At 42.6% G+C, this 18,414-nt stretch overlaps 1 protein-coding gene across 4 annotated transcripts in view; it reads left to right on the top strand.

Annotated features, from left to right (window-relative positions):
• cars1 (cysteinyl-tRNA synthetase 1) overlaps positions 1 to 18,414 on the top strand; it is a 70,756-nt gene that overhangs the window by 18,412 nt on the left and 33,930 nt on the right. For all 4 annotated transcript variants that reach the window (XM_080190420.1, XM_080190422.1, XM_080190421.1 and 1 more), the window contains 7 exons: positions 3,423 to 3,572; positions 6,697 to 6,837; positions 7,749 to 7,837; positions 11,077 to 11,198; positions 12,509 to 12,621; positions 15,282 to 15,410; positions 16,360 to 16,489. In XM_080190420.1, coding sequence (XP_080046546.1) covers positions 3,423 to 3,572; positions 6,697 to 6,837; positions 7,749 to 7,837; positions 11,077 to 11,198; positions 12,509 to 12,621; positions 15,282 to 15,410; positions 16,360 to 16,489 — 874 coding nt within the window. The remainder of the gene's footprint in view (positions 1 to 3,422; positions 3,573 to 6,696; positions 6,838 to 7,748; positions 7,838 to 11,076; positions 11,199 to 12,508; positions 12,622 to 15,281; positions 15,411 to 16,359; positions 16,490 to 18,414) is intronic.

The following is an 18,414-nucleotide window of genomic DNA, read 5'->3' as shown; positions in this document are numbered from 1 at the left end:
GATTCGTAAGGCAAGACCTCCCTCTAACAAAGCCATGTTGCGTATCCCTAATCGGATCACAACGCTCCAAATGCTCATACATCCTACCCCTAAGTATTTTTTCCATTAATTTCCCTACCACCGATGTCAAACTCACCGGCCTATAATTTCCAGGGTTATCCCTACTACCTTTTTTAAACAGCGGTACCACATTTGCTACCCTCCAGTCTTCTGGGACCTCACCTGTGTCCAAAGAAGAGACAAAGATTTGCTTCAGAGACCCAGCAATTTCATCTTTCACTTCCCTAAGCAGCCTGGGATAAATACCATCAGGCCCCGGAGCTTTATCCGTCCTTACACTACCTAAAAGCCCTAGCACTTCCTCCCTCGTAATAGATATTTCCTGCCACTGATCCACAGCTCCCTCCAAGACACCGCACGACACCGAACCCCTCTCCTTCGTGAATACCGACGCAAAGTATTCATTCAGGAGCTCCCCCATTCCCTCTGACTCAATACATAACTCCCCACTTTTGTCCCTAAGAGGACCAATTTTCCCTCTAACTACTCTCTTGCTCCTAATATATGAATAAAATGCCTTTGGATTTTCCTTAATCCTATCAGCCAAAGCCATTTCATGCCCTCTCTTCGCCCTTCTAACTCCCCTTTTTAGCTCCCTCCTACTCTCTCTATATTCCTCCAGCGCACTCTCCGTACCCAGTTGTTTCGACCTAACATGCGCATCCCTCTTCTTCCTCACCAAGTCTTCAATACCCCCTGTAATCCACGGCTCTCTAATCCTACCTTTCCCATCCTTCCGCTTAACTGGAACATGCCTCTCCTGCAACATTTTCAGTTTGCCCTTAAAAGCTTCCCACTTGCCAACCGTGGACTTACCAGCTAACAGTCCCTCCTAATCCGGCTATAGCTCGCCTTCCCCCAGTTCAGCGCCTTCCCCCAGTTCAGCACCCTCCCGTTCGGCCGGCACTCATCCCTTTCCATTTTTATCCTAAAGTAGACGGACTTGTGGTCACTGTTAGCCACATGTTCGCCTACCTCAACCTCAACCACCTGCCCCGGCTCATTACCCAACACTAAATCCAGTATAGCCCCTTCCCTAGTCGGGCTAGTTACATACTGCTCTAGGGACCCTTCCAAAACACATTTTACAAACTCCTCACCCTCCGTACCCCCAGCTCTAGGCCCCTTCCAATCCACTCCAGGAAGATTAAAGTCACCCACTACAACCACCCTATTCTTCCTGCACCTATCCAAAATGCCCCTGCAAATGCCTTCCTCCACTGACCTCGGGCTGTTGGGTGGCCTATAGTATACCCCTAGCATTGTAATCTCTCCCTTTTTATTTCTCAACTCCACCCACAGTGACTCAATCCCTAACTCCTCCATGTTGTCCTCCCTCTGCACTACTATGATGTTCTCCTTTACTAACAGTGCCACCCCTCCACCTCTCTTTAACCCTCCTCTGTCACACCTAAAACACTTATACCCAAGAACATTCAGCTGCCAGTCCTGCCCTTCACGTAACCACGTCTCCGTTACAGCCACCACATCTAACTTCCTCACAAACATCAAGGCCCTAAGCTCATCCGTTTTTCCTGTCACACTCCTCGCATTGAAACAGACACAGTCCAACCCACCAGTGTCCCTCGGAACCTCCTTCTCCCTGATAATTTTCCTTTCACCCAACTCTCTCCCAGCCACACCCCCACCCCCCCCTCTCCCTATTAGTTTAAACTAGTTCCCCTCCCATTCAGATTCTCTCCACCCCTCCTGTACAGTTGCCCTTCTCTCATAAATACCTCCCAGTGGTCTACAAAAGTAAAGCCCTCTACCCTACACCAATCCCTCAACCATACATTCAGCTGCATGATCTCATCATTCCTAGCCCTGCTGGTACTAGGCAGCAACCCAGAGAATGCCACCCTGGAGGTCCTGCTCTTCAGTGTGGACCCCAACTCCCTAAATTGCCTACGGACATCTACCCTACTCCTCCTTCCTATGTCCCCCTCCCCTATGTGTACTATTACCTCTGCCTGGGTCCTTGTGCATGAGTCGCAAAAACCCAGCCTGCAGGTGCAGCAGGTGGTCAGGAAGGCTAATGGGATGCTGGCCTTCATAGTGAGGGGGATTGAATATAAAAGTAGGGAGGTCTTGCTGCAGCTGTACAGGGCACTGGTGAGGCCGCAGCTGGAATACTGTGTGCAGTTTTGGTCGCCGCACTTACGCAAGGATATTTTGGCCTTGGAGGGAGTGCAGAGGAGGTTTACTAGGCTGATACCGGAGTTGACGGGGTTGAGCTATGAGGAGACGCTGAATAAACTAGGCCTGTACTCGTTAGAGTTTAGAAGAATGAGGGAAGATCTCATTGAGACATATAAGATGATGAATGGGATGGATAGGATAGAGGTGGAGAGACTCTTCCTGCTCAGAAAGGACAGTAGGACTAGGGGGCACAGCCTCAAGATAAAGGGGGTTGGGGGGGGGGTTTAGAACAGAGTTGAGGAGGAACTTCTTCACTCAAAGGGTGGTGAATCTCTGGAATTCTCTGCCCGTTGAAGTGGTGGAGGCTGCCTCGCTCAATATTTTTAAGATGCGGGTTGATGGGTTTTTGATAAGAGAGGGGATTAAGGGTTATGGGGAGAGGGCGGGAAAGTGGAACTGAGCCACGACAGATCAGCCATGATCTTATTGAATGGTGGGGCAGGCTCGAAGGGCTAGATGGCCTACTCCTCCTATTTCTTATGTTTTTATGTTCTTATATAGTTTAGAGCCATCTTGGTCTATTTGATTCAGTACCCCATTGACTTTATCACTTGATATTGAGTGAGCACAACTTCAGTAAGACTTTTAGCTTAAAAAAAATCACATTTCTAAGTTGAATAGTTTCTCAGTTGTCATTATATTATTTAACACAGTTCTGTCGCTCAGAGACTCTTCTAATGTTTATTTTGTCTTCGCTAGTTTACCTTTGCTGAGTGTGTGTGAAATACTAAATTGTTTAGAAGCATAGGGTTCAGATTCCAGTTGGCACAGACCTGTTGATTTGTGAAGTTGCTGTGGTGGAGTAATCCAGTTTTGACTGTGGCACAGTGCATTAATAGGAATTGGAAAGTTTAGTCTGGATATAATTTAGGTATAGGTGAGGTAGAGGAAGTGTCTCAGTAATAGGAGGTTGTGTTTTAATTTGCTGTGCCCATAACTAACCTTAAATGTGTTTCATATTGTAGCAAATACATGGAAATCATTTATAATTCTGAGCTGTCATCTGTTAAATTGGATGAATTGTTTGGGGAATAAATGCCAGACACCAAAGATTTGACTTTTGCTGATGGCTGCACTCTCTTTAATGTTGGCTACTGTTCATTGAAATTATTTCCTGCTCTGAATTGTCTCTCATCCTTGCTTTGTTTCCCTTATTCCAGTCTTTCTCTGTGAAACTTGCTGAAACCACTGACCCAGACAAGAAGCAGATGCTGCAGAGGATTAATCAAGCAGTTGAGTCATCCCTCAAATCCCTAGAGGAGGCAATGCAACAGACACTTTCCCAAGAAGAGATAACCAAACAAGCTAAGGTATGACTCAACCAAGGACGCAGCTTTTTTAACATTGGTTGAGATCTGAGACACACAGTCTGATTTTACCATTTTAATTCTTAAGTGCTGAATCTGGGAGTGTTTCAGATCCGACTTCTAGACCCATTCTCAGGTGGCTCCATACACAGTCTGCCTGAAAAAATAATCAGTAATTGCAAATAACACTGCAGAACCATGGGTGGGATTTATTGCACCCAGAACACCGGAGCTCCGATCGGACCCTTCAACTGCACATGCGCAGTAAAAAAAAGGGAAATGTTCCCGGGCCAGATAAAGCCTTCCCTCTACCCCCAGAGAGATTGCCCCACCCCCACAACATAACTGACCCCCTTATCCCCCCCCATCCCCCCACTACCTAGACCAATCACACGCAGAGTGGCTGCTAACGCCCTCCCCCTTACCCTTCACACTGATCACACACACAGTGGCAGTGGACCTTCAGTCCCACCCCCCACCACCACCACCAACCTAAGTCAAAGAGCCAACAGAAGCTCTGAACCTACTTCCTCAGAAGCCAGAGCACCTGAATCGGACCTTTGTGGACTTTGTCTGTTTAGGGCCAAATCTGGACAGGTGAACGTAGTGGTAAAGGGGGAGTGCTGATAAGTTTGGGCATGCAGCCATTAAGTCAGTGCATTTAAATTGATGTCATGGCCATTTTCGGTGATTGATGAAGGGGCAACAGGCACAGAGGCAGGTGTGGATCATGCTACTTGCCTCACGCCCAATTTACCAAGTTTTCGCACCTGAAAATGGGCACAACCTGATGGCAAAAGCGGGCTCAGTGGGTAGAATTGTGAATTGTTATGGTTAAACTAGTAGGCATTAGGCTGTCTCAAAGGATTCTGAGCTTCAACTCTAAAGGCTCTGTGTTGATTAAAATGTGGCTTTATATTTAGTCATTTCAGTTGAGCTGAAAGTCCATAATGTGCTAATATTTTGAAAAGAATTGGACAGGGGAGAAAGAAATCAAAATAGCTGTTAGGTTTCAGACGTAAAGTTTAAAAGGTATGGAACAGAGAGATAGAGGGAGATGAACAATTTCCCAGGTTTGAGTAGTTGGAAAAGAATAAACTTGTCCAATCATTCTTGGTGCTAACACAATGGAGTAAATAAGAGAAGAGTGGTTATTTGAGTAGGTCTGCAGACACCAAGGGTTAAATTATGAGGTGGAATTACATAAGCTTGAGTATTAATTTCTGAAATTTGGTTAAATTAATTTTCTGAAGTATTCAAGGCATTAAGGGAGCCAAGCTAGATGGGGAGAAGTTATTTCTGTTAGTTTTGGAGTCTCAGACTAGGGGCATAGTCAAAAAATTAGAGCCAGATCTTTCAGGAGTGCATCTTGGAAACGCTTCTTCACACAAATGATGATAGAGTTTGGAACTCTGTTCTGCAAATGACAATTGATGTTAGATCAATTAGCAATTTTAAAACTGAGACTGGGAGATTTCTGATAACCATGGGGGAAAGGCAATGGTTCTGCGTATGAACTGAGTTCACAGATCAGCCATGATTTCGCAGAATGGTAGAACAGTCACAAGGATTAAATTACTTATTCCTGTTCCATATTTGATGCCCCGTGTCGCTGTCACATATCTTACAATGATGCAACGTCAAGAACACAACTTGTAGCTTCTACATAAGGGTAGCTATTTGGCTATAAGTACATCACCCAAACCTATTGCAACACATTTACTGGCACTCTTTCTTCCCTCTCTCTTGCCAAACACGGTCAGACATTACAGCAACAACAGATGATGTTTTAAAATGTCCCTATACATTCCAAGTGAAGGAAAATTCCAATTGTCCAGAAGCTTATGGGATTCCACACCTTTGCCCCCAACCTGCATCCCCTCCCATCACACTATCCCCAATATTCCATCTGCTCTGGGATGTCCCTAATTGATAGCATTAACTAGAAAAAGATGAATAAGATATGACTGAGATTTATCAGGTCATGCAGCTATTTCCCTCTAACATTAAGAATCATGAGACAAATTGCTATTAACAGTTTCTCTTTCCAATATTTGCCATATAGTTATTACACTATTAACCTTATTAAACGTCTATCATAGAAGAACAAGAACTTTACAATAGTGAAAGGCCATTTAGCCTCTCAAAGCTTTTCGATAGATCAGTCTTCATTATATGACTCCAGTTAAACTCTCAACTTCAGTGATTTTGCTTGATAAATCATTTCACATTCTGTCATTCTCTGAAAACTTCCACATGATGTCCCTTACACTTTCTGTTTTAACTTGTGTCCTCTGGTATTTGATCGTTCACTGCTACGACTAATTTCCCCAAATTGGTGTTATCAATTCCTTTCATGAATTTAAAAGTTTCAATTTGATGTTCTAAAAATGTTTCTTTTAAACTATTTTTATTAATAGTTCTGCATTACTTAAATTCCTGATACTCGATATCTTCCTTGTTTGTGCACATAGTGGCATGTCACAGTTGACTTGGAGTCTGTGTTGATGTGACAACATGAACATTTTCATGCATGTTGTAGTTTGGCGCTATGGATAGCGATGATTAGAATCTTCAACTTTCTTTCTATCACGTGGCTGACCAGAAATCTCTCCCACTCTTACTGCCTGCCATTGACATGTGTTGGATTGATTTGCAGGATGATCCTCAATTTGTTAGGCTGTATTATGAATGCACCTTCCATGGTTATCCTCTTCTAGGCGGGTCACAAACACAGATCTTCTGGCTCTGAGACAGGGATGCTACCCACTTTGCCACAAAAGTATCTACTTATATCAATATCCTCCATTTAATTAGATGGCCAGAACTGTACACAATATTCGTGACATGCCCTGACCTTTTGTCTCGTAGCATAACGAGGCAGCATATCTTGATTTGTATGCTTGTCTCTATGGCCAGAACTTTCTGGATTTTCTGGTCCTGCTATGGACTTCATGCGACGAAGGGTGCATTCAGTGTAAAACCCCATTGACCATGGCATGACCAAAAGATCCCATTGCCAGTCAATGACGGGCTGCCTCCACTCCCATGAAACATGTGGCAGGCAGGTGGGATTTGTAGAAAATCCTGCCCTTACTCTCTATTAATGCAACAATTTATTTTACAGGTCCTGCTGGATGAAGCAAAGGATATGTTGTCTGATTGGCTGGATGTTCAATTTGGCAGTCAGGTGGTTGACAATTCCATCTTTTCTACTCTTCCCAAATACTGGGAGGGGGAGTATCACAAAGACATGGATGCACTCAATGTAAGTTATTGTATTAATGGCTGGTTGCTAAAAATTATTTAAGGCATCAAGATATTTTTGTTTCAATCAAAGGGAGGACTAAACTCACTGAACTCTGTGTTCCAGTGAACAGGTGTCAAACCACTCTGAGATGTTGCAAGAGTCAGATTTCAAACTACTAAAATTTTAAAATACTGTCTATTATTTTCAGCTCTTTACATAAAAAAGTAAATTGAGCAATCTGAAAACAGTAAAGTGTGAAGTTAAATCTCTAATAATTTGAATTAAGCAACTTGGAATTAAGGGTAGGACATATTTTGGAAGATAAATTTTAAAATTATACTTTTATGGTTTTAACTGCTGTAAATTCACTACTTCTGATACACTATGGGACAGATGAAATTGATTTTAGAACATCAGTGTTCCATATAATTTTTTTTTTCTCCTTTTAATCTTGGCCTGTTGTGCATCCCCAGTTTTGATTGCTCCACCATTGGCCTTTCCTTCATTTGCCAAATCTCCAAGCTCTGGAATACTATCCCTACATCTCTTTCGCCCCTCCTTACCTCACTTTCCTCATTAAGACACTCCTTAAAACCTACCTTTTGATCACTTGACCTGATATCTACCTATATGTCTTGGTGTCACACTTTGTTTGATCTTTCTGATGTGAAACTCCTTGGAACGTTTCATTGGGTTAAAGATGTTCTACAAATTAAAATTGTTATCGATGTAGAAAGATCAGTTGGCTAAACTTGACAGAGCCAGCTGCACACCACTCAAGTGCAGGAGCTGCGTAGTCTCTTCAGTAAACCCTGCTCCTTACACACAAGGTGATGATTTTCCCTTTTTTTTTCTATTTCGCAGCTCATGTTATGGATGCCATTCTTCATGCACTGTGCAGTGTTTTCTAATTCTTTGTTTCTCTGTAGGTTTTGCCTGCAGATGTTTTAACTCGAGTGAGTGAATATGTTCCTGAGATTGTACAGTTTGTTAAGCAGGTGGTTGACAACGGTTATGGGTAAGTGCTTGTAACTGACAGCTTGTCCAAAACCACACTTTCTCATCACTTAACTTATAAAATGCAATAATTACAGTGCATGAAGGTGTAATCTGAGGACAACCTTTACTCTAGCTTCACACAATAGTGAAATCTTACTAAAAGAAAAGCATTTTTGGTTCCAGAAAGAAAAAAGCTGTTTTTTTTTTCTTTCCAAAGACGCTAGTTTTCTCTCCAGATTTTACCCCACACTGCCAGAAAAAACAGCTAAGTGTCAAGTCAGGAGGCGGGGCCTCAACATGTCAGCAAATCTGGCTGCACTGAGATCAGGGTGCCATGTTTAAAAGCAGTGCCGAGGGCATTGTCACTGCCTGGCGATGTCCTTCTTCCCTGGGGCTGTACTCAGCTTTTATGCCATCGAGGGAATCCCCATGGTAGATTCATGTCTGGATGCTGATAGAGGATGCGTAGGAGGAGGGGTTCTTTTCTATTTAAATATATTAAAATGAATGTAAATTAGGTTCACTGTTAACTGGTTCATCACAACTTCCTGGTTTGGCCGAATCTTGAGCTCCTGCTGCCATTCCTGTGGACGGTGAGCATGGGCTCAAGATCGCCCTTTGCGAATTCAATTTGAATCGTTACATAGACCCAAACTAATTGTGAAGGAAGATTGGGTAAACAGTGAAATAAAGCAATCGAATTTATGCTTAAAGTTCATTTATGATTTTATAGTGTCTTTGTGATAGCAGAATGCCCCACCATGTTTTGCAACTTGGGGCCAGGTCCAAATAGTGGAAAAGAAATGAGGTTGGGGAGATTTTCATGGAAATATCAATGACCCAGGCTTGAGTGTACTGGGGATAATTTCAAGGTATGCCAATGATACAAAACTTGGAAATGTTGCAAACAATGAGGAAGAAAGTAACAGACATCAGGAGGACATTAACGGGTGAAATAGTTGGACTTGTGGTGGATTAAATTTAACACAGAGAAGTGTAAACTAATATACTGTGGTAGGAAAAATGAAAATATAAACTAAAGGATGTGCAGGAGCAGAGAGATATGGGAATATATGGTTCCAAGACAGATGTAGAAGGCTTCTTGGATTATTAGAAGAATAGAGTACAAAAGCAAGGAGGTTGTTCTAGATCTTTTTAAACAGACTTGTTACGCCCCAATGTATTCAATTTTAGGCATCACATTTCAGGAAGGATGCCAATGGGTGGATGAGTGCAGAAAAGGTTCACCAGAATTTGCTAATGGGGATGAAAGGTCTCATTTATATCGGGAGACTGGAAAATATCAAGGTTGTTCTTGGAAGGTTATGAGAAGGTTCTGAGAGAAGTGCTCAAGTTTATGAATGGTTGTGATAGAGTAACTAAAGTGAAACTGTTACCAGTGGCAGAACAGTCAATAATCAGAGGACGCAGTTTTAATCTGGCAAAAGAACCAAAGGTGACATGAGGAAATCACTTTATTTTACACAGTGAGTTGTTGTTGTTTTCTGGAATGCACTGCCTGAAAGGATAATAGGTGCAAATTCAGTAGTAACATCCAAAGTGAATTGTTTAAATACTTAAAGGGAGGACTTAAGAAATAGGAGCAGGGAAAGACCATTCGGCCCGTAAAGCCTGCTCTGCTGTATGAACATGACTGATCTTGAGCTTTGACTCCATGTTCCTGCATGCTGTCCTTATTACTTGATTCTCTGGGAGGCCCAAAATTTGTCTGTCTGAGCCTTAAATATGTTCAATGATGGCACTTGCACAACCCTTTTGGATAGAGAATTCTAAAGTTTCATAACCCTTTCAGTGAAGAAAGTTCTCTTCATCTTAGTCCTAATGCTTGATCTATTACCCTGAAACTTTGTTCTAGATTCTCTAGCCATCTAGATTCTCACACCATCTCAATATCTACTCTGTCAAGCCCCCTTGTAATCTTCAATGTTTCAATGAGATCCCCTCCCATTCTTCTAAACTTCAGAGAAAATAGGCACAATTTATTCAGCCACTCATCACAGGGACTAATCCAATTAAGCTTTGTTGTGTTGTCTTTGATGCAAGTATATAATTCCTTTAAATATGAAGACCAGAATTGCATGTGGCATTCCAAAAAGCCACACAAAGCTCAGCTTAAAATCATGCAAGCTCAGTTTATTGTCAAACTTAAAATGTTGCCATCATGGATGCAAATGTAAATGTTCAAAGGACTGCAGGGTGTCACAGCAGTCCAGTAGTCCATAAAGAATGACAGCAGTCCAGCAACCAGTTCAACAATAGATTAATAGATTTGCTAATATGTCGTCCCAGGAATTGGAAGTGGGTTCATGGATCATGAATTTGTTATCTTCCCTCAGAATGACAGAATTCATCTTCCACACCTGCTACTCCATCATCTGCAATCTCCTGCATTGAAAATCAGCATCTCCTACCAGCCATGCTGAAGCCACTGGGGAAGAATAATTCTCACAGGAGAATAAGGACAGTCCATGGAGATCCATGGACTCCTAACAACTCATGTAAAATGAAAGGATGCCACTTAAGTGGATCATGGCAGAGAAGTTGTGCAAAAGGATGGTGTGGAAGCAGACAAGATGAATTCAGAGGAGATGCTCTGTAAGGAGAAGATGAGTTTGAAATTTTCCTTGAACTCCCAAAATGACCTTAGAAAAATAGGTCTTCATTGAGGAGAGGGTGAAGACTGAAAGTTGAAGAAGTTTAAGATATTGAAGGGCAGCTTTTTTTAACCAGGACAAAGATAAAAGTGGAGGTATGGGGAAAATAGGATAAAATAATAGAATATTGGATAATAATGGAAATAATAAAGTTGCGGAAATTGGCCTGGCTGTTATTGGAGAACTCATAGTTAACTAGTCCACACACAGTAGTGAGATTGAGGAAGTGTCCATGGCTGTGTGAGAAAGAATTGATACTTAGAGTGAGTTGATTGGAGTCATGAGGGGGAAGGATCAATATTCAAACCATAAAGAATGATGAGTTGTCTATTACAAAGGCTAAGCAAGAGAAATGGGACGATTTCAGTAAACAAGGAGCCTTAGGGCAGTACATGATAGTTTGGAAGTAGAATCAGATGTTTGAATGGAAAGAAGCAACTGGAGGAATAAGGGCACAGGTGAGACCTGGTGATGAGAAACGTGCTTGAATAGATGACACAGAGAACGTCAATATCAACATCTAAGTACTATCTAACATAACCTTGTTCATGTTTAATAATGTACATGGTTTGTATTCCTCCAGTTATGTCTCCAATGGTTCTGTATACTTTGACACAATGAAGTTTGACAGCAGTGAAAAGCACTCGTATGCCAAATTGGTGCCTGAGGCTGTTGGAGACCAGAAAGCACTTCACGAAGGAGAAGGTGAGAATTCCAGCAACAGATACACACGTGTCTGTTAATTCATATATGCATAGACACACCCCATTCTTTGTATAATAAAAAATTGAGAGATTGATGAAGTTTAAAACTCTAGGCCACATACGGTGATAGATTCTAGGTATTTGAATGTCCCTATGGTAAGCAGCTTGTATAGTTCTTATCGTCAGACCAGCGGAGTGCAATCTTCTGAGGTTATGTTGAAACTGTAGAAGGAAAGAATTATATTCGATCTAGTATATTTTATGTGTTCATGACATTGTCCCCAAGAATTTCCTAACCATTCAATTATTTTTTGAAGTATGGTCATTGTTCAACACTACCCACTTTTAGTTTTGCTAATAATCTCTTGCATGCTTTTGGGAGTCTATTGAATGCAGGAGTGGTGGGAGGTGTTCTGTATCAGCTAGCTATATGACAATGGTCAGAAGAGTGCAATTGTGAAGAAACAGATTTGGACTGGCAATGAATGATAGAAATAAACATTTCTAGAATTACCTGACCAATCAGAGTTACAGGAAAGCTAATTGCAAGTTGGTTAAAGTCATTTAATCATTTTCATTGGGACAGTGTTTTTCTAATCAGTTGAAAAGAACAATTAGGCTGTTGTTGACTTTGAAGTTCCCAATGAGGTATTAGTAGGGGAATAGATATTAGTGTGGATAGGTCTTGTTTGACAAAAAGTTTGGAAGTTCTAAAGAGTCACGGAGGCTAGGAAAGCTGAATTTAATGAGATGTGAGTGAAGTGATTGTAAGCATTCTGTGTGTGCAAACTGCTGGAGTTTTCTTGGATCCTTTTTTTGGTTTTCAAACTTTGACTTAGAGTCAGCAGCTGGTTACTCAGCATTGAGTAAATGTTGAATTCATTGTGCAACTGAGTCCTTCAGACCCAGCATGTAGTGGTGTAGACTGAGTTGACTGAGTTAACTGATCTCAGCTAGGGGCTGTGATGACTGTATCACAGGATTTCTGGGCTAAGGAGAAAAATCTGCCAGAACTCCTACTCTTGGTTATCATCATGTGACTCCTTCAAGGAAGTTGTTATGCAGTGTAGGAAGAAAGGAGGGTTGCTTGTCATGCCTCACGGTTAAGTAGGTTGCGCACTTACTAAATAAACTGACGCATGAATTATGTCTAACTCGGCAAGATGTAAAAGACCAACTGGCATTCTTGGAACTGCACTCTAGAAAAGTCAACGACCTTATGGTGAGTGGGAGACTACAGACTGGAAGAAATCAAACCTTTTCAACTCACTTTCTGATGGATTTGACAGGAACATATTCTTGATTTCTTAGGTGACCTTAGTATTTCAGCTGATCGACTGAGTGAGAAGCACTCTCCCAATGACTTTGCACTGTGGAAAGCCTCCAAGCCTGGAGAACCATCTTGGGATTCGCCCTGGGGAAAGGTGAGAAGAAAGCATCCATACTTCATTCACAGTTCACAGCCCGGTTACATGATTGAGATGGAGATAGACATGTAGGGAGCAGTGCAGCGGGCTGAGAGACATCAGCAGAGGCTGTTTTTGTGGGCTTCCCACTGGGTGCCCAGGCCTCCATGCGTCTCCCAGCCAAAGATTTCCAGCGTCATCAGCTCCATGCCAGAAATCTCCACAGAGCTGACTATAACATGGAAATCCTAATTTCTATGTCGTAGCAGGCCTGGGACTGAAGTATTGAGGCCCTCTAGCATTTCCCCCTCTATCAGGAGTGGTTCACTCCAGTGGGGTTTACTGTTGCTTCCCACAAACGGGGAACAAGCGGCCCGACCCTGCAGGAGGGAACAGAGGCCAATGAGGACCCCCCCACAGGATGTCAGGGGAAAGGTGGGGTGCCTCTTGGGCAGTACCAACCTGGCAAACTGGAATGCCCAAGGGACACATTGACACTGCCCACCGGGCAGTGCCAAGCAGTTGGGGCCAGAGGGATAGGGTCTATGGGGGGGCTTCCCGCTGCCACTCTGCATTAGGGATCACTAGCAGAGGGAGGGAAGAGACGATCAGGGCTGGCCATCTGGGGATAGAGGGGTTGCTGGGGAGGGGATGGAGGAATTTCGTAAGAGCTGGCACAGGGAGGTCTGGGACGCCTGCAATCAGAGGGTGGTGGAAAATCAACAAGGCCAACGATTGGGAGACCGACAATGCGGGGCCCCTGCACGTGCACTTATCCCTGCTCTGACAGATCGGCGCGTGTGCTTATCTCTGCTTTGACAGATTGGCATGTGCGCTATGGCCCACTGTCGGCCTTTTGGGTGAAAATATGCCCCGTCCTCTGATTTCCAGGGTGAATCATGCTAGGGCACTCTGTGATGCACTAAGTATTGGAGATTCATTCTGAAAATCATGCTTAAAAAAAAATCAGTGGGAATTAATCCTGCTTTCATGCAAATTGGTGACTTGGTGGCCCCACGTTGCCAGTCTCCCGATCATTGGCCTTACTGAATCCCCCACCAATCCCCAATGGTTGGGCTACTATCCAAAGAAACATCCAATTAGTGCTACTACCCTGTTCATAGCCTGTAAATTTTTCCTTTCAAACATTTATCCAGTTTCCTTCCACAAATTGCAATTAAATCTGCTTACTCTTTCAAGCATTGCATTCCAGACCACAATAACTTGCTGCACTAAAAACAATTCTCATGTCTGTGTCCTCTGGTTATCAGCCCTTTCACTGGAAACCATTTATTTATTCTTATCAAACATGATTTTGAACTCTTGCATCAAATTTACTTTTAAATTTCCCTGCTCAGAGGAGAACAACTTCAACATCTCCAATCTCCCCATAAAAGTTGAAGTTCCTAGTAAATTCTAGTAACTCTTTTCCACGTTCTTCTCAAGGCCTCTGATGCTTGAAATGAATGCAGTACTTCAACTGAGACCTAACCAATGTTTCACAAATTAATTCCCTTGCTTCTGAACTTTTTTGTTAATAAATCCATGGATCCCATCTGGTTTTTCTTTAACCTCTCAACTTGTCCTGCCACCTTTTAAAGATTTGTTTCTCTATGCCCCAACTTCCCTGTTCCTGCACCCCTTTTAAAATTGTTACAATCTATTTCATATAACCTCTCTTTCTTCCTAATAAAATGCATCAAGTTGACATTTTTCTACATTAAGTTTCATCTACTGTCTGTCTGCTTTACCAGTCTTTCTATGTCCACCTGGAAGTCTGTTACAATCCTCCTTACTGTTTTCCTCGTTTCTGAATCTACTGTTATCTGCAAACTTTGAAATTATATCCAAGTTCAGATCATTAATGTACGTCAAAAAGAGCAGAGGCTCAATAGCCACCACTAGGAAAGCACCACTTCCCTCCTGTCTCAAAACCAATTCACAATCTCACTTTATTTTCTATCACTTGTGCAATTTTATATCAATACTTCCACTGTTCCTTTACAAGTCTGTTATGTGATGCTTTTCAATGTCCTACTGAGAGTCCATAAATGCAACATTAACCACTCTACGCTTTGTTACTGTAACAAAGAATTGAATCACATCAATTAATTATAATTTGCCTTTAACATAGAATCCCTACAGTGCATAAGGAGGCCATTCAGCCCATCGAGTCTGCACCAACAATTCCACCCCAGGCCCTATTCCTGTAACCCCACATATTTACCCTGCTAGTCCCCATGACACTAGGGTCAATTTAGTATGGCCAATCTACCTAATCTGCACATCTTCCATCCTCTGGAAACTGGAGCACGCAGCAGAAACCCACACAGACATGGGGAGAAGGTGCAAACTCCACACAGTCACCCAAGGCTGGAATCAAAGTCGGGTCCCTGGCGCTGTGAGGCAGCAGTGCTAACCACTGTGCCACCATGCTGCCTGTAATGACATTTATTTAATAGCTTATAGTCCAAACGCTAATTAATTTTGTCACCAGTTGTTGTCTCTAAACGTTTCCCCATCACCATCATTTGCTGATTAGCTTACAATTGCTGGACTTATCTGTTTTCTGTCAGTAATATTCTTAGTAAGCATTTTTTCATGTCTTGGTATGTTAGTAACAGTTTGTAATTGTTAGGGTTGTTTGACATCTAGTCTCATTCTTCTGTTCCTGGCAGGGCCGTCCTGGATGGCACATTGAATGCTCGGCAATGGCTGCTAGCATTCTAGGAGAATCCATGGACATCCACGGTGGAGGATTTGACCTGCGGTTCCCTCATCATGACAATGAATTGGCGCAGTCTGAGGTACAATCACTGGCTTTATTCCATTGTTGCCTTCCTTTCAAAACAAAATATTCATGAACAGTGCCTTTTAAATCAAATATGGGGCCCCAGTTTCAGTGATTAGATAGAATTTTTTTAAGACAACCATGCATTATATAAACATCCAAATAATGTAAAGTGCACTGGAAAAGATGCTAGAATTTGGATAGCTTCTTACCTCAGTTTTGCAAGTGAGTTTAAAGCATTGGAAAAAACTTAACATTGTGGGACCTTTCTTTTTGCATCTGTATATTTTTTTTCAATCAATACAGCCGGTAGTTGGTTAGAAGATCAAGGAAACCTACAGCATGATGTCTTCTGCCTATCACGTGACAGTTTTGTGTGGTAGGAAATCCAGCTGGATTTCCAGTGTAAAAGCTCTCCTATTGTCTAATGCCCCGTACAAAATTAATTTGGAGCAGTTTCAAAACATTTGCAGAGCCATGAATCGACAAAGAGCTGCCCTTAATTTGCGATGAACAATTCGGCGTAGGCTACAGAATGATTTGTGTAGAAAAGTTAAATGGTGCTGTTTGAGGTTCTTCTGAGCTTGGGACAAAGGTGCATTGTGGCAAAGTAGAAGCAATTTTACTTTGAAATAACTTGAACTGACAATGCTTGATACAAAAGTATAGAAGGAGCTTCATTTCAAATCTAATCTTGTGCTTTATCTGAATGCCTGATGCTGATTTTTGATGCCTAATAAGGGAAGTGTTCCGTTATCTAGCACTGAAATTCACCACTTTGAGTGTAAATTTCAGGTTTTAAAAATAAAGCATGAGTGAAAAAAACATTAATTTTCAATGCAGCACCCTCCTCTGAATTTGAATTGATTGTCTCAGATGTGCATGGTGGTTGTGGATGAGATCACAATACTTGATTTTAATTGTTACATTGTAACTTTCTTAGATATTCTTATCTTTCTGTGCAGGCTTACTTTGAAAATGATCACTGGGTTCGATACTTCCTCCATACTGGGCACCTGACCATAGCAGGCTGCAAAATGTCAAAATCTTTAAAAAATTTCATAACTATCAAGGATGCACTCAATGCAAATACAGGTAATTGCCCATTGGTTCAGTCATAATAACTAGCTTGGTGTCTACAGTAAGAAATATAATTGTCCAGTTCTCTCTAAGTATGACTGGCTCCTTTTGGATGTTGTCAGATACCTGTTGTGGACTGCATGCATTTAGAATGCCAAATGCTGCTTTGGTGAGTTCTCACTGCATAGGGTGTCATTCACTCAAGCTCATGTTCATCCTTGTAATAGTCCAGCTCCCTGAAGTGAAGTCTCCTCTGTATGACCACATTAAGTGTTTTTGGCAGTTTCATGGATCCTCAGCACATTTAGAATACAAAAGTAGGGATGTGCTGCTGAGTATAAGGCTCTGGTGAGACCACACTTGGAATATTGCGAGCAATTTTGGGCCTCGCATCTAAGGAAGGATGTACTGGCTTTGGAGAGGGTCCAGAGGAGGTACACAAGAATGATCCTAGGAATGAAAAGCTTGACATATCAGGAGTATCTGAGGACTGTAGGTCCATACTCGATGGAGTTTAGAAGAATGAGGGGAAATTTCATTGAAACTTACAGAATAATGAAAGGCCCGGATGGAGTGAATGTGGGGAAGATGCTTCCATTAGTCCCTTTAGAGCCTCAGAGTAAAGAGATGACCCTTTAGAACTGAGATGAGAAGGAATTTCTTCAGTCGGAGGCTGGTGAATCTGTGGAACTCGTTGCCACAGAAAGCTATGGAGGCCAGGTCATTGAGTGCATTTAAGACAGAGATAGTTTCTTGATTGGTAAATGGATCAAGGGTTATTGGGGGGGTGGGGGGGAAAGCAAGAGAATGAGATTGAGAAACTTATCTGCCATGATTGAATGGCGGAGCAAACTCAATGGCCGAATGCCTTTGTAAACATTATAATTAGGAACAGTGGGGGTACATGAGATGCATTCAAGCGTGAAGGGAAATGTAAATAAACACAGCTGATTGGAGCTGGAGTAGAAATCTCTTAAACCGTCAATGGACGCCTATTTCGAAGTACTGCGCTTTGAAATTGACAGAGATCAAAGATTTTCAATGCAATAAAGAAGGTTTCAGCTTTCTAGAAAGGCTCAGAGTCTTCAAATAAAAGCTGCGTGAATACGCTGGGACTGAGTGAACTGCAGTGGAGGAGAACCCCCCTCCCCTCAGTGAAATTGATATCTCTTCTCTGCCAGAGGACTTCAAAGGGGTCTGCTCACTCCTACAGTTTCTGACAGAGAGGAAGAGAAATACCTGCTGCAGAGAATGGAGTGCAGCCATGATTTAAAAGTCTCCTTGGTGATCAGGGGGCATGGAGATTAAAGTGACCTGGCCACTTCAAAAATTCCACAGCTAACAGGCAGGACTGAAGATGTTGACCACAGTGCTGCCTGAAATCACCATGCCAGGGGTGATCCTCAAGTCTGCCAGAACAAGAAGGGGCAGTCCAGTCACGAGACCTCCATCCAGGGGCAGAGTGGCGAGGTCAACTTCCTGCCCTCAGCCTAAGGCCACCAACCCACAGGACACTTTTAGATCCCTTCCCCTGTAGCTTGGCAGAAGCAGAGGGGCAAATGGCCTCTGGACTTACCTGCTGACCCTCTTCAAGGCCTAAAGTGCCAGGCCAGGGTGTCAGTACTGGGGCAGTTCACCATGGCACTACCCAGGTGCATGCACTGAAGGTGGGTCTGAGGAGGGGTGAGGGATCTGAGGTGGGAAGGGGACTGTTGGGAGACAGAAGTGGGGTCTGTGGCGCACTGAGTGGGGGAGGGGGCTGAGGGTAGCATTGGGTTACTGCACAGGTTCTAAAAGGTGGCTCACTGTCACCTTCTCAACTGAATTAGGGATTGACAATAAATACTGCCCTTACCAATAATGTTCATATACCATGAACCAATTGAAATATAATGTCTTGACCTTCTTCCCAATGTCATCAAATTGCTGACAGATGCTTG

Source organism: Carcharhinus amblyrhynchos, chromosome 6 (assembly GCF_965287045.1).
Source record: "Carcharhinus amblyrhynchos chromosome 6, sCarAmb.v2.hapA, whole genome shotgun sequence".
In the NCBI taxonomy this organism is placed as follows: Eukaryota; Metazoa; Chordata; class Chondrichthyes; order Carcharhiniformes; family Carcharhinidae; genus Carcharhinus; species Carcharhinus amblyrhynchos.
Note: the sequence above shows the minus strand (reverse complement) of the source record. Positions and strands in the feature narration are given on the sequence as shown.